This window comes from Onychostoma macrolepis, chromosome 05, assembly GCF_012432095.1.
Source record: "Onychostoma macrolepis isolate SWU-2019 chromosome 05, ASM1243209v1, whole genome shotgun sequence".
NCBI lineage: Eukaryota > Metazoa > Chordata > Actinopteri > Cypriniformes > Cyprinidae > Onychostoma > Onychostoma macrolepis.
The window spans coordinates 17134840-17148285 of NC_081159.1; the positions used below are offsets into that span (position 1 = coordinate 17134840).

General features: G+C 36.7%; 1 protein-coding gene across 1 annotated transcript in view; it reads left to right on the top strand.

The window, feature by feature from the left end:
* arhgef28a (Rho guanine nucleotide exchange factor (GEF) 28a) overlaps window positions 1–13446 on the top strand; it is an 85675-nt gene that overhangs the window by 25958 nt on the left and 46271 nt on the right. The window contains 2 exon segments of the mRNA XM_058775747.1: window positions 7814–7964; window positions 9647–10132. Coding sequence (XP_058631730.1) covers window positions 7814–7964; window positions 9647–10132 — 637 coding nt within the window.

Consider the following 13446-nt stretch of genomic DNA (forward strand, 5'->3'; position numbering starts at 1 on the left):
GATTGGTCAGGTGGCTTGTCTTTTGAAAGTCAAATACATCTATACATATTGGGTGGTTAATGTCAATTAAATCTGTATTTGATGTATTATTTAATTATCTGAATATTAATGGCTTAATATGAATGAAAATGAATGGCCATCCATCACAAACCTCTAGTGAAAAAACAAACTGCAATAGCATATAGTAGAGTAGCAAAGAAACAATTTTCCTATCTGCAATTTTAACACGCATATAAATGCCAACACTATCTAACGACCAATTTGTATGTATTTTACGAGGTTGCTAATTCGTACGAATTTGTATGATTTGTTTAAACCCCAGTGACGGGTAGGCTTAGGGGCAAGGTTAGGTGTAGGTCATTTGTACAAGTTCATACGAATTGGCAACTCATAAAATACGTACGATTTAACAAAAATAACTTTTAAATGTTAAAATGATGACTGTAAAATGTCATGTTTAATTGTAGGTTTGCTATGGTGTATAATAATGGTTTTATCCGTCCTTGATGAGTCATGTAATTGACTGAACCTCTAGTAAATACGTGAAAATTAATGTTTATGGTTTTAAAGCTTTGGCACATTGCTCTGAATCTAACTCTACTGGTTAGAAAAAGGAATAATTAAAACAAAATTGCTCAGACTTTTATCACTTTGTGTTGCACCTATTTCTGAATGCCTTGACTAAAATGGTTTTATTCTAAGTCTTTAAAATTTGCTTTATTTTATTACATTTAAATGTTGTGTATCAGACTAGATGATGTAAACGGTGAGATGCACAGACATCTGAAAAGACGGTAGAAAGACACAACCACTACTGAATAGCAATGCTAACCTAAACATGCATTTGGACATGAATCCTGTTTGAACATGAGAACCCATACACACCCTTCTCAGGTGGCAGTGATTATGTCATAGGTAAGGAAACACACACAGGCTGTCCATCGGGACCAGTATATTAGTGAGGTGTTTTTCTTCCAGGAATTAGTCTGTAACCAGGTGCTGGAGACAATAACATCCCTTCATTGATCCAAAAAGTAGCTGCAGTAATTCAGCTTCTGTTCTTTTCTTCATTTATAAGCCAGCAAGACAACAAGACTAAACATAGGAGCAAATATACCCTTGCTAACTGCTCTGTTCCATCTGTTGCATAAAATATAATCATGAGGTTAAGTAAATATTGTTTATGTGACTAAATCACATCATTTTCTAGATCAGTATTTTTTGGCTTGTTTATAAAAATATCATCCTTTTGTGTAGTCTTGCCTACAGTCGTTAAATTGCGAGGGGGGGGGGAAGTCGAGATAAAATGGTAAGAATAAAGTCATAAAATTATGAGAAAAAAGTCGTTAAATTACGAGAAAAAAGTCAAGAATAAACAAACACTCGTGTCATGTTAATTTCATCTCGTTGGACACTGTTATTCAGCGTCTGCAGTGGGGTTGGTTGGGGAGTAATGCACTGGGGAGTAGCCTGAGTAGGTTTGTATAGGAGAGCTCTGCAGTCAAACGCTTCTCATAGCGCTGTTTAGTGGTCGCCTGATTGAGACCTGCGAGTAAACGCATTTGTTCTGAGCTCGCGCTGTGCTGTCTTTAGGCAGAGCTAATAATGATCCGTGCAGTGAGCTTCACACGAGTAGCGCTCTTCCACGTTCGGTGTGCTAAAGAAATGACAGTGCATATGAGTTATTAAATTGTTGTCACTCACGTTTTACTGATACATCTGTCCTAAAATTTTGTGCGGTCACCTCACCTTGTGTTGACATTGTGAAACTACATGGTTCGTAAATTATGATTGGCGGGCCACATAATAGCCTACATTTCAATAGACAAGTTGCGGGCCGTTTGAAATTCATCCAGGGACCGTATCTGGCCCGCTGCCGGACTTTGGACACTCCTGTCATAGATGCTATTTACAGTGGAAATAGTTCAATGTACTAGTGACAAAATGTAGTGACAACAGCAGCATTTTAGATATGTGCTATTAAAAGCAGCCAGAGACTCACCGCGCCTTCAAAATAGTCCAACTGAGGTGCGTAGACCAAAAAGTTTCCCAGGAGTAAGAGCTTAAAGAAGGTCCGTACACTCTCAAACATCAAAAGAATCACAAGCGAGATGAAAGCATGTAGAGCAATTTACTGGATAAAAACAAGGCAAACATTTCGGTCACATGTTGACCTTTTTCAATACCAAGATATGTGCTGTTTACACTAACGTTAAGTGAAAATAGCCATTCTATTTACGTAATAGCAGATCTTTGCAATAATTGTAAAAAGTAGCTAATTAATTGCTATTTATACTTATAAATAGTGGCAGATACTATTTGCACCTCAGTATTGTTGTACATTAACAGGATTCAATAACATTGATGTTAATAACAATGATTTTATTTATTTAAATTATTAGGCTAAATATTGCTGCCTTATTGGGACAACAAAGCCCTAAAGCCTGCCTACCCCTAATTAATACATTATTATTAAACACTCGTTAAGCAATTGATTTCCGATGTGATGAGAAAATGAAGAAAAGCGAGTTTGGCAAAAGACAGATTCGAACCTAATCGATCATACGCTACTCCCCTGTGCATTACTCTCCAACCCGCCCTACTGCAGACACTGAATAACGCTGTTAAGTGTGTTTATTCTCGACTTTTTCTCTCGAAATTTAATGACTTTTTTTCTCAAAATTTTATGACTTTTTTTCTCAACATTTATTGTTTATTGTCAACATTTTCTCTTTTTTTTTTTTCTCGCAGTTTAAAACTAGATTTAAGTTTTACCTCTTTGTCGCCATCTCTGTTTGAAAACCTGGAATTGCAGCTGTGTGTGGAATTCTCACTTGCGTGGGTTGTTCGTTGGCACTGCTCCAGCGCGGATTAATCTAATGTTTTGAGGAGTATGTGTGGCAGTCAGTCACTGTTCTGGAGTGGATATTTACTGTATTTCGCAATCACAGATTCTAACCTATGTCTTGCAATATGTGATTTTCACCGTATATTGCCATCTGAACAAGTAAATAACAGGTCAGCCACGTTTGTTCTGCCCAACTGAGGAAAAAAGCATTACAATAAATCGTGCTACCAATGGCGATTTAATCTAAAGATTGGTTAGCTCACATCACATCAAACCGTGCAAAGTATTATTATTGTTAAATTATTAATGTTAACAACATCAGCATTGCGTGACTGTATGGTGTGTATTAGCGTGTAGATATCAATTTCTGTACAGTCTAATATCTAATTGTCATACCATTTAACCCAAAAAGCAAACTATGCTCCCTTCGAACTGGTTTTCTTTAAAATCTTGTGTAATCCCAGGCTGTCTGTAATCAGAAGCATTTAAAAGTGGAATATAATTTAATTTCATTCACATGTGTTTCATAAACACATAATCCTTTCTGGATTACAATCCACCATAAAAATGATACATTTAATTATTCTAGCTGCTGTGAGAAAAGGCTATAAACGATCCAACACCTGCAGGATCCTCACATGCGATAGCCTGGTAGTAGCCAGGACAACTTCTTTATGTTTACAGGCGTGACGTAATGACGCAGTGCCATGCTCGAAATCATTAATTTCTTATGAATAATCTTATATTTTGGTTTTGTCCAGTTTCCAAATAAAACAAGAAAATAATCAATTACCTTTCTTGTTTTTAATATTTACTTTACTGGATTATCTAAAAATGGAAAGTACCACATGATGATTAAAATAGAAACCATTTTTAAACATGACTCATAATGGGATGTAAGAATTTGGCCACAATACCCATAATGTTTGCAAGCAGAACTAAAGCTGGATCTGTTAGATTAAGGATTTTAGATTCAGATTTACTGCTATGAAACGACAGCAGGACTGTGTGGGAAGAGAGAGGAACGCTGTCAATCTGCAAGACTGAGAGACAGAGTGAAGAAAGAAAAGAGAGGAGGAGCAGAGAGAATCCCATGCTCATCATTCATCCCTATGTGTAGCATACAGAGCCTGAGAAAATAGGAGAGACCTTACCTTTCCCTCATTTCCACACCAAACCTGCTCTGTATCCCTCCTCTCTCCCTCCATCACTATTTCTGCAGGGCCTCTTAAATGACAGGAAGTGAGGGAGACGTCTGGTGAAGGAAGGCAAACAATCAAACGAGGGCTTTATGTTGAATGGAGGGAGAAACAGAAAAGTGGCTTGTCACACACATGCCTCCGGCGAGACTGAATTTACTGTTCACCTCCCTTTTTCACGGGGTGTTTCTTTGATCCAGGGTCTGTTTAATGAAATCAGGCTTGGAATTATGGGTAAATGTCTATGGGCCGTGTGTGTTTTGGTAAGTGCGTATGAATGCTTGCATTGATGATGAATGATTGTGCTTATGGATTTGTTATTTTTTGTCTGCTTGTGTTCATATACACAGTGGCTCTGTGTTCTTTTAGGATAATTTTCCATGCTTCTGGATGTATTTTGTTTGAGATTTTGTGGCTCTTTAATCCTTCTCATGTATTTAGCACACTTGTTCTTTGTTCATTGTAGTGTTCATACCATTCTGTGGTACATTACAGTGTTGTACATGAATGTAAAGATGGTAACACTTCACTATATGGTTCATTTAATAGCATTTACAACATTTATTATGTCATGTACATTCATATAATCATGAACAGTATTTGTAAACTTAATACACATATAAACTGATTTAACACCAGGACTATAATGTTTCTCAGTAACTAATGAAAGTTAAAATAATTGATATATTTTTCTTCCATCAGATCAGTCAAAACATGTTGTACATTTTGATTGGAGGAGAAAAAATAAACTAATCATAGTAGATATTTTATGAAACAATAGAGCTGAGCACAGTACTAATCAAAATGCATGACCTCATACTTTTGATAATGAGTCCAGCCTCTGATTAATCACCCTAATTACTTTGTTTGAACGATCTAATAATCAGCAGTTAAGACTCCCAATGTGAAATAAACAAACAACATTTTATTAATTTCCCATATTTGAACTTCATTGGTACTTTAACTTTGTTTACACTTCCTTTAGAATCTTATTTCAGAGTAAAGTAATTGTTTTATAATCCGGTTCAATACAAGCACAATCAGTTCATTTTCATTTGTCTCTCATAGTGTCAGTCTGACGGTACTGTTGATCTGCAACAGCTGCATCTGAGACCAGAAAGACATCATTTACATAAACATACAGCCTTGGCGTAGACATCAGATACACTTTAAATTAAGAATTACTGCTCTTTTCTCTCTCTCTCTCTCTCTCTCTCTCCCCAATTAAATTAAATTAAATTCAATTCAATTCAAATTAGCTTTATTGGCATGACTGTGTAACATCACAATGTTGCCAAAGCAATACATATATTATACAGATAAATACAATCTAGGGGAAACAGATATACATGTCCATATTATACATGTAGGTAAAAAAAAATAAAAAAATAATTAAATTAATACAGAGAGCAGTTATAAATGGAAAGGAGGGATCAGCCTTTGTCCCTCATTTGATGGCAGGAGGACACATACTGCGCTGCCAGGTGGATACACTTTTCCTTTTCTCCCAGAATATAACAGCGTTTGTCTAAGTTGCTTGTATGCTTAAATTCAGGTGAAACTAGAGCTATTTGTTTGAAATAGGCATCTCTGATGTGTTTATATTTGCTGCACTCTGTGAGGAAGTGCAGCTCGTCCTCTATGAGTCCCTCTGTGCAGTGAGAACACAGTCGGAGCTCTCTGGCTCTCCAGCTCTGCTTGTGTCGGCCCTTCTCCACACACAGACTGTGCTCACTCAGACGATACTTCGTCAGCAGCTTTCTCTGACCATAGTCTTTAATACTGCTCAGGTATGGCGCTAATTTATAATCAGATTTTATACTGTGGAAGTAAGTTAATTTCTTTACTTGAGTTACTTTTTGCTGCCAATCATGAATGTATTCTTCCTGGGTTATTTTTTTCTGTTTCTTTAATTTTTGAATAATTTAACTGAATTGTGGAATTGAGTTGATGTTTTTCCACTAAATAGTGAAAGGGGTCACTCTCTGGGTGTTTTTGCCGATAAGTGAAAGCACTGTGATGGTAGCTATCTGTCGGCGTGTCTGAAAGATGGAACCAGAACTTCACTGCTCTCTTCTGGATTTCAGAGAGCAGAGGGAATCTGCCCAGTTCTGCTCTGCAGCCGAGATTTGGGGCGTTTCTGTGAATTCCCAAGATGTTTTTGCAGAATTCAAGGTGGAAAATTTCAACAGGGTTTTTGTCCCATGATTCATAGTTTAGTTTAAATTTGGGGCCCCAGATTTCACAGGCATAGAGAAGAATGGGTTTGATGATGCTATCGAAGATTTTCAGCCACAGTTTAATGGGTGGGTTGAATTTGAACAGGGGTCGTCTTATACTGTAAAAAGCCCTGCATGCCTTATCTGTCGGATCTTTTATTGCAGTATTGAGCTGTCCAGAGGCTGAGATCGTCAGACCCAAATAATTATAACAGGTGACATGATTAAGAATTGTTCCACCAATTGTGAACTCATATTTTTTGTCAGCAAGACGAAGCTTTTTCTGAAAGATCATGATTTTTGACTTCTCCATGTTTATCGGTAAGGCCCAATCGTTACTGTACTTTTCTAGAATGGAGAGACTTTGGTGCAGCCCCTCTTCATGAGGCGACAAGAGCAGAAGATCGTCTGCATACAGGAGGCATTTAATTTCTCTGCCCTCGAGGGTCAGACCAGGACAAGAGGACTTATCAAGTGCTGATGCCAGTTCATTAATATAGATATTAAATAGAGTCGGGCTGAGGCTGCAGCCTTGACGGACTCCTTTCGTTTGACTGAAATAATCTGTTCGTTTGTCATTGATTTTGTCTCTCTCTCTCTCTCTCTCTCTCACACACACACACACACAAACACTCATTTGCTGTCTAGATGGGGTCATTGCATAGACTTCTTTTGTTTTTATATACAGCTGCTATACTCTAACCCTGACCCACACCCTAGTAGTAACCTAAACAGAAAACTTTCTGCATTTTTACAATTAAAAAAAAAGGTTTTGGGAGATTTGGTCAGATTTAGTTCACTTCTGGGTACAAATTTGTCCCCAATATATGGTTAAGTAGGTACACTTTTTTTATAGGTTATAGGTAATATAGTTTAAATAACAAAAATTGCAATAGCGTTAAACAGTAGCACTACCTACATGAGTTTGAGAGTTTAGGACAGCTTCTGTTAAATGTTATTTTTTCCCTCTTTGTTACAATCATGGTTCAGTCTAAGGCCTTATGAACTGGGCTGATTTGTGGGTGGGTGTGCTTTTTTGGCTTTAAATTTACATCATGATTTAGATATGTCCTTTGCTGTGGTGGTGTAACCAAATTTCTTTGCAAACAAGTATGTACAGGAGGAGCCCAGCATTCAGTGATCAAATGAAAATGACTGGAGATAATAGAGAACATTTCATGTCCTCCTTTTTCATCTAACACTGTCAAATCAAAGGCGTTGGCGGTCCAGATTGCCCAACTCAAGTTTCATATGGTCTCAATCTTCAGCTTACTTTACTACTGCAGCACCAGACATTATATTAACAGCATTAACAAGCTAATATTAACAAAAACAACAAGAATCTCTCGTTCTTCTCTCTCAACCTTTTCCCTGTCATTATTTCTTTCTGTTCACTACCATGACATTTCATTAAACTTTATTTGCCTAAATAATAAGCTCCATTTCTAAAGATTTGTCTTGCCTTTAAAAATAAATTTTTTGACATTCATTATGGCATACTGTGTGTAACACAAATCATAATGTGGATGTAATTGTCTTTCTCTCAGGGTCAGATGGAGGTCTGTGTGAAGCTGCAGGTGTCACCGAGTGTTCAGGAAGAAGCTGACTACTATGTGGTCCTTGTGGGCTCGTCACTTCACCATGTAACCACAGCTCACAGGGCCGAGGATCAAGGCTCAATTAAATTCACTGTGCCTGGTGAGACACTGAACAAATCACAGTGTGTAATAGATGTGTATATATAGCAATGATTTTCTTTGTATGTGTAAAGGCCTGCAAGATTGATAACTATAATGATAACTATATTGGCTGGAAAATGATTCCAATGCTATTGTTGCTCTGTGTCGTTATCGTTATATTTGTGGTCTTACCTATTTTCATAGAATTAGAATGATTATTAAAACTTTATAGTTTTTATGGTTATCTTTATGTTCACCATCAGTGTTGGGGATACCACATTACAAGTAACGCGAGTTACGTAATCAGATTACTTTAACTAGTAAAGTAACGCATTACTTTTTAATTTACAAGAAAATATCTGAGTTACTTTTTCCAAAAAGGAACGCCAGTTACTTTGTTTTCCCATTTATTGACTGTTAAAGTCTACTGTCCCCATGTTGAGAGAAATCGGAAGTACAGAGGCGTTGTGTGTGCTGTGTGTACATGATGTTACTGTAGTTCTAGACTAAATGTGAATGTCCATTAATTCATCCCACTCGCAAAAAAGCAGATTTAGTATTCATCAAAATGAATTAAAACAGTGAAATGCAAACTCAGAATATGACACAAACCTGCAATAATGAAATATGTTAAATAACACAAATGTATCTAAAACCATTTTATTAACCAATGTGTTTATTGCTGACCTATGATCAACCATACTAATAAGCAAAAATTACTTTAGATAAACTAACAGTTGTGCTCCATTGTTTTTTTTTTTATTGCTGAAGAGTGTTGTATCTTCTCCTGCGTTCTACAGTACAGATGTGAATTTACTTTTCCTTCAGCCTGAGGTTTATTCATAACGCTTTTTGGTGTGAAAGGACTTTTACATTTGCTATAAATAGAAATTCTTATATTAAAAACAAACAATCAAGCCCTGCTCATATTTAAAAAGTAAGGCAAAAGTAACGTAACACATTACTTTCCATAAAAAGTTACGAAGTAATGTAATTAGTTACTTTTTTAGGGAGTAACGCAAAATTGTAATGCATTACTTTTAAAAGTAACTTAACACTGTTCACCATCCTTGGTGTGAACAGGACTGTAAGGGGATTTCCTATTGACATGGAAAAGTATAGTGCTGTAAAATAGTAGTGCTGGATGTTGAGGTGTAATGAATAAGTGTTTCTATGGAAACAAATGGTTAGAAGGCAACAGATACCTGAAAGAAACAGTTCAGTCCTAAAACATAATGAAATAGAGATATGAGCTTATGTTACCTGATGGTTTTAAGTGTCAGTGAAAGCAAAAATGAGCCAGTGCCTGATTTCTTCCTATAATATAAAGTTCCAGTGTTCATAACATCCTGTTTTTGTGTTTTGCCATGTGGCCTGAATCAAGATCGTAACACAAGACAACGCTGTGATGTACAAATATTACCCTAGTTTTAGTGTTTCAGACATATTGAAGGACTTGTCCTTTCTTCAGCAGCCTTTAGTTTAAGATGCTGTAATACAAAGCTAAACAAAAACAAACGACAAAATATAAAAAAGTAGACCGAGCATCTGTCTGGGAACATTGAGGGAAACAAACAAAATAAAGCAAATATAGTGCGGTTAGACAACAAGGTAAACATGATCAAAATATAGTTCATGATGAGCAGATAGAAGAGGTATCATTTAGCATATTTGAACCTTTCTCACCTTTTCTCCATCAAGGCCACGATGTTCCAGAGAAAGTATCTGTGGAGGTCTACTGCTGTCCGAGGGACAGCAGGAGTCCCACCAGTCTCCTCTGCAATTCAGAACCGCTCTCACTGGAGTACATACGGGATGAGGCACAAGAGGTGGCGGAGCAGCTCGTGAACTTGACATCCAGCAGCTATCAGGATATCCTAAGGAAATTCTGCCCAGAGAAAATGTTTTCAACTGAGACTAACTATTTAGACCAGACTGGCCGGCATGGGACAGATGGGGTTTGTGATCCAAAGGAATTATTTCAATTGGAAAGCCTAGCAGAACAGGGGCTCAATATTTGTGAAGAGGGGAATTTCAGCCAGAGAGAAGCCTCAGGAGCATCAGAGTTTAATCCAGAGCACAGATGCACAGTGGGACAACACAGTGCGGTTGATGAAAAAATCACACGGGCCCTGGCTAACTTGCACTTTCTGGGATGGGACAGCCAAGCTGGACAGGAGAAGCGAGGTCAGTCAGTTTCACTTTGTTGTTACTGTTAACCTTTATTTCATTCTTGTCTACTACACTAGATTCTGACCATTATGTACAAATAGATTGGGCAAAGTCTTCAAACAAATTAGTTCTCAGAAAAAAGTGCACTTCAAAGCACCATAGCCCAGACTGCCATTATATTCATGTGATTTATGTTTTGGAAACACAGATCACCTTTCTGAAACATTTAGAGCCTCTTGTGATCTTTACAGATGTGCCATTGCCATTTAAGATACTGCTTGAATGGACTGTATGAATTACATTCTGATTGCATTATCCGTGTGGGAGTATAACTAACTTTTGTTTTGGACAGGTTTAGATGTATGGAGCTCTGCACCATGTTTGTTATGGCTCGTTAGTGGAACACAGGATTAAATTCAACAGCACTTTAGTTACAATTGAGTAACTCTAAGTAATAGTGTTTTGTGTTCACTTAGAAGCTAGACTCATTAAAGTGAATGGTTTTAAGGTCCTGGGCCAATGAATCTGTGCAAAAAAATTAATTATATATATATATATATATAATTAATTTTTTTGATAACCTGATAATCCTGATAACCTGCTCTGACGCAACAGTGTTTCCTCAAATTGAAATGTATATATATATATATATATATATATATATATAATATGTATATATTTATGTGTTTTGACAAAAAAAAAAAAAAAAAAAAGGTTTATCCACATCTTAGCTTTTTTTTTTTTTTTTGTGCATTGGGGATTTCCAATTTGAGGAAACACTGTTGCGTCAGAGCAGGTTATCAGGATGAGTGTTAGGAACATGCTTCTCAAGTGACAGACAGCCAATGTAAACAGACAGTGATGTAGACAAAAATAGAGCACAATAATTTGACTAGTCTTGTTTGCCAGAGCACAGTTTCAGCGTAGCCGTTTAACTCCTACAATATTGTTCATGGAATATTTTTTTCTCACATACATGATCTATGTTTCTTTAAAAGTGAATTATATATTGAAATACTGCATTTAAATATATTTGTGTATATTTACTTTTTTTCCTTATGTTTGGCTTCATTTAATTACAGTAGAATTAGGAAATCTTACACAAAATCAATATGATAAAATAAAAATGTTCAATCTTCTCTTGAGTATAGCAATATTTTAATATGCTATAATATGTATAATGACATGGGTATGACATAGGTATTACAAGGAGAAGGTGACTTATGAGGACATTACCCCATGTCTCCATTTTTCAAAACACTACTAAATCATACTGAGTGAGTTTTTTTGAGAAAGTAAAAATAAAGTTTACTGTAAGGGGTAGGTTTAGGTGTAGGGTTGGTGTAGGGCAATAGCACATAAAGTTTGTACAGAATAAAAACCATTACACCTATGGAATGTCCCCACAATTCACAAAAACAAACGTGTGTGTGTGTGTGTGTGTGAAATACAGTGCAGTGTAGTAGTTGTTATGGTCTGTAGTTCTGTCTAAGTGAGAATGGATACAGTGCCCATTCCATCATGGATCATTAACTAATTTCTTGAACGGTGAGAATGGAAAGAGATTTAAAGAATGTCTCTAGTGCACACGGGGCCCCTTACATAACACTAGCGATTGTTTGCGGTAAATTGCACAGCTGAATTAGCGTTCATTTCATTGCTTTGTCTGAAGAACGGCGTGTCAGCTTTAATTAATGACAGCACTCTTTAGCAACATTCTTGTTAGTCTCAGGGAAAGTAACAGTAATTTATCTCACAAGTGTACTGCTTGTTTGAAGTGTATCAAAACAACCTGGACATTCACTTATTGGATATGAATATGTTTATCTAATCCTTTTAAATTAGTTGCATTCCACTGACAACTATTGTTGTTGGCAGTTTGCTGAGAAAAACAGCTTTAGCGTGCTGCACTTTAGAAATTTCACCAACAAAAATCAAGCAACAGCAATCCTTTATCTCTCAAACAAATGACTGGTTCGGTTTCTGCAACTTCTTGCAAAATATATAAGTGACGTGCTTGCAGAAAACAGAGCAGTTTGATTTTGATATGGAAATGTTGCCTTACTTCGCTGACACTTCTCTTTTAAATCAAAACAGCAGTTCGACTACCACTATCAACATGAGCAAAGAGTCGTAGACATCTGTTCAATCAATTAAGGTGTGTGTGCGTGCGTGCTGTGTTTTACAAACCCACCAGTCTGGTTTAGAGTCCCCTCTTTAGTTTGTCTGTCAACACACAGTAACTTGTCCTCAGTTCAACTGAACCAGGACAAAGAAAATAATCCCACACCTATTCAAGGCTTTATCCACTTGATTCGTTATATCCTGAACCTCCTGTATTTCATTCAAATGAAGATGAACTTATTGTTTATGATTAGTCTACTTGATGGAAATCATTTTGAATTTGCATTTGCTGAGTATCGTGATAACCTGATGAGCAGGTTTTGACTCAGTTCTACACATTAAATATCTGTGGCCCACACACACTAATGGGAAACGCTAACACAATAAAGAGGAAAACAGAAAGGGTGCCACATTCATTGTAGTTTAAAGGCTGGATTGAATTAGAATTTTTTTTTATTTTTATTTTTTCTCAAATCATCCAAAAGGCTGACTGGACTTCTCCATGGACCGTGTTCAACCCTTGGGCCCTGTCTTTGACACCCCTTCATTATACACCTTATAGAGACCATGTGCAAAGTGCTTGCCATAGGTGTTTGTCACCCTACCACATGTTTATGACCAGATGTGTATCACACAGAGATTAAGCTGTCTGTTTGAACTCTAAGCCATCGATGTGGATGTCCAAAAGTGTATTCGTTTTTTTTTAGACAGTATTATACCTGTTATCAGACTGCTGCTTGTTTGCACAGAGCACAAAGCACAGATGGGCTTGCATGCAAATAATAAAACAACATCTTTTACATTAATATGCCAAATTGGCTCCTGATTTCTTATAATTGTGGAGATTTTATTATTATTATTTGACAGAATCTTGCTATGGGGGCATGGAAAATGCTTTCTTTTAGAGCTAATTAAAATGTACTAAAAGTGCCACATACATTACATACATTAAAACTAAAAAATATAACAAAATAACTAAAATATAATAAAATACCTAACTACATAATACTACTATTGTTAGAACTTGCAACAAAATTAAAATAGAAATATAAACTTTTGAACTGTGGGTTTCGTCTGGTCAGAGGAGAACTGGCCCCCCGACTGAGCCTGGTTTCTCCATTCTGTCACAGAGGGAGTTTTGGTTCCTTGCCGCTGTCACCTCTGGCTTGCTCAGTTGGGGACACTTAATTTCTAGCGATTATCGC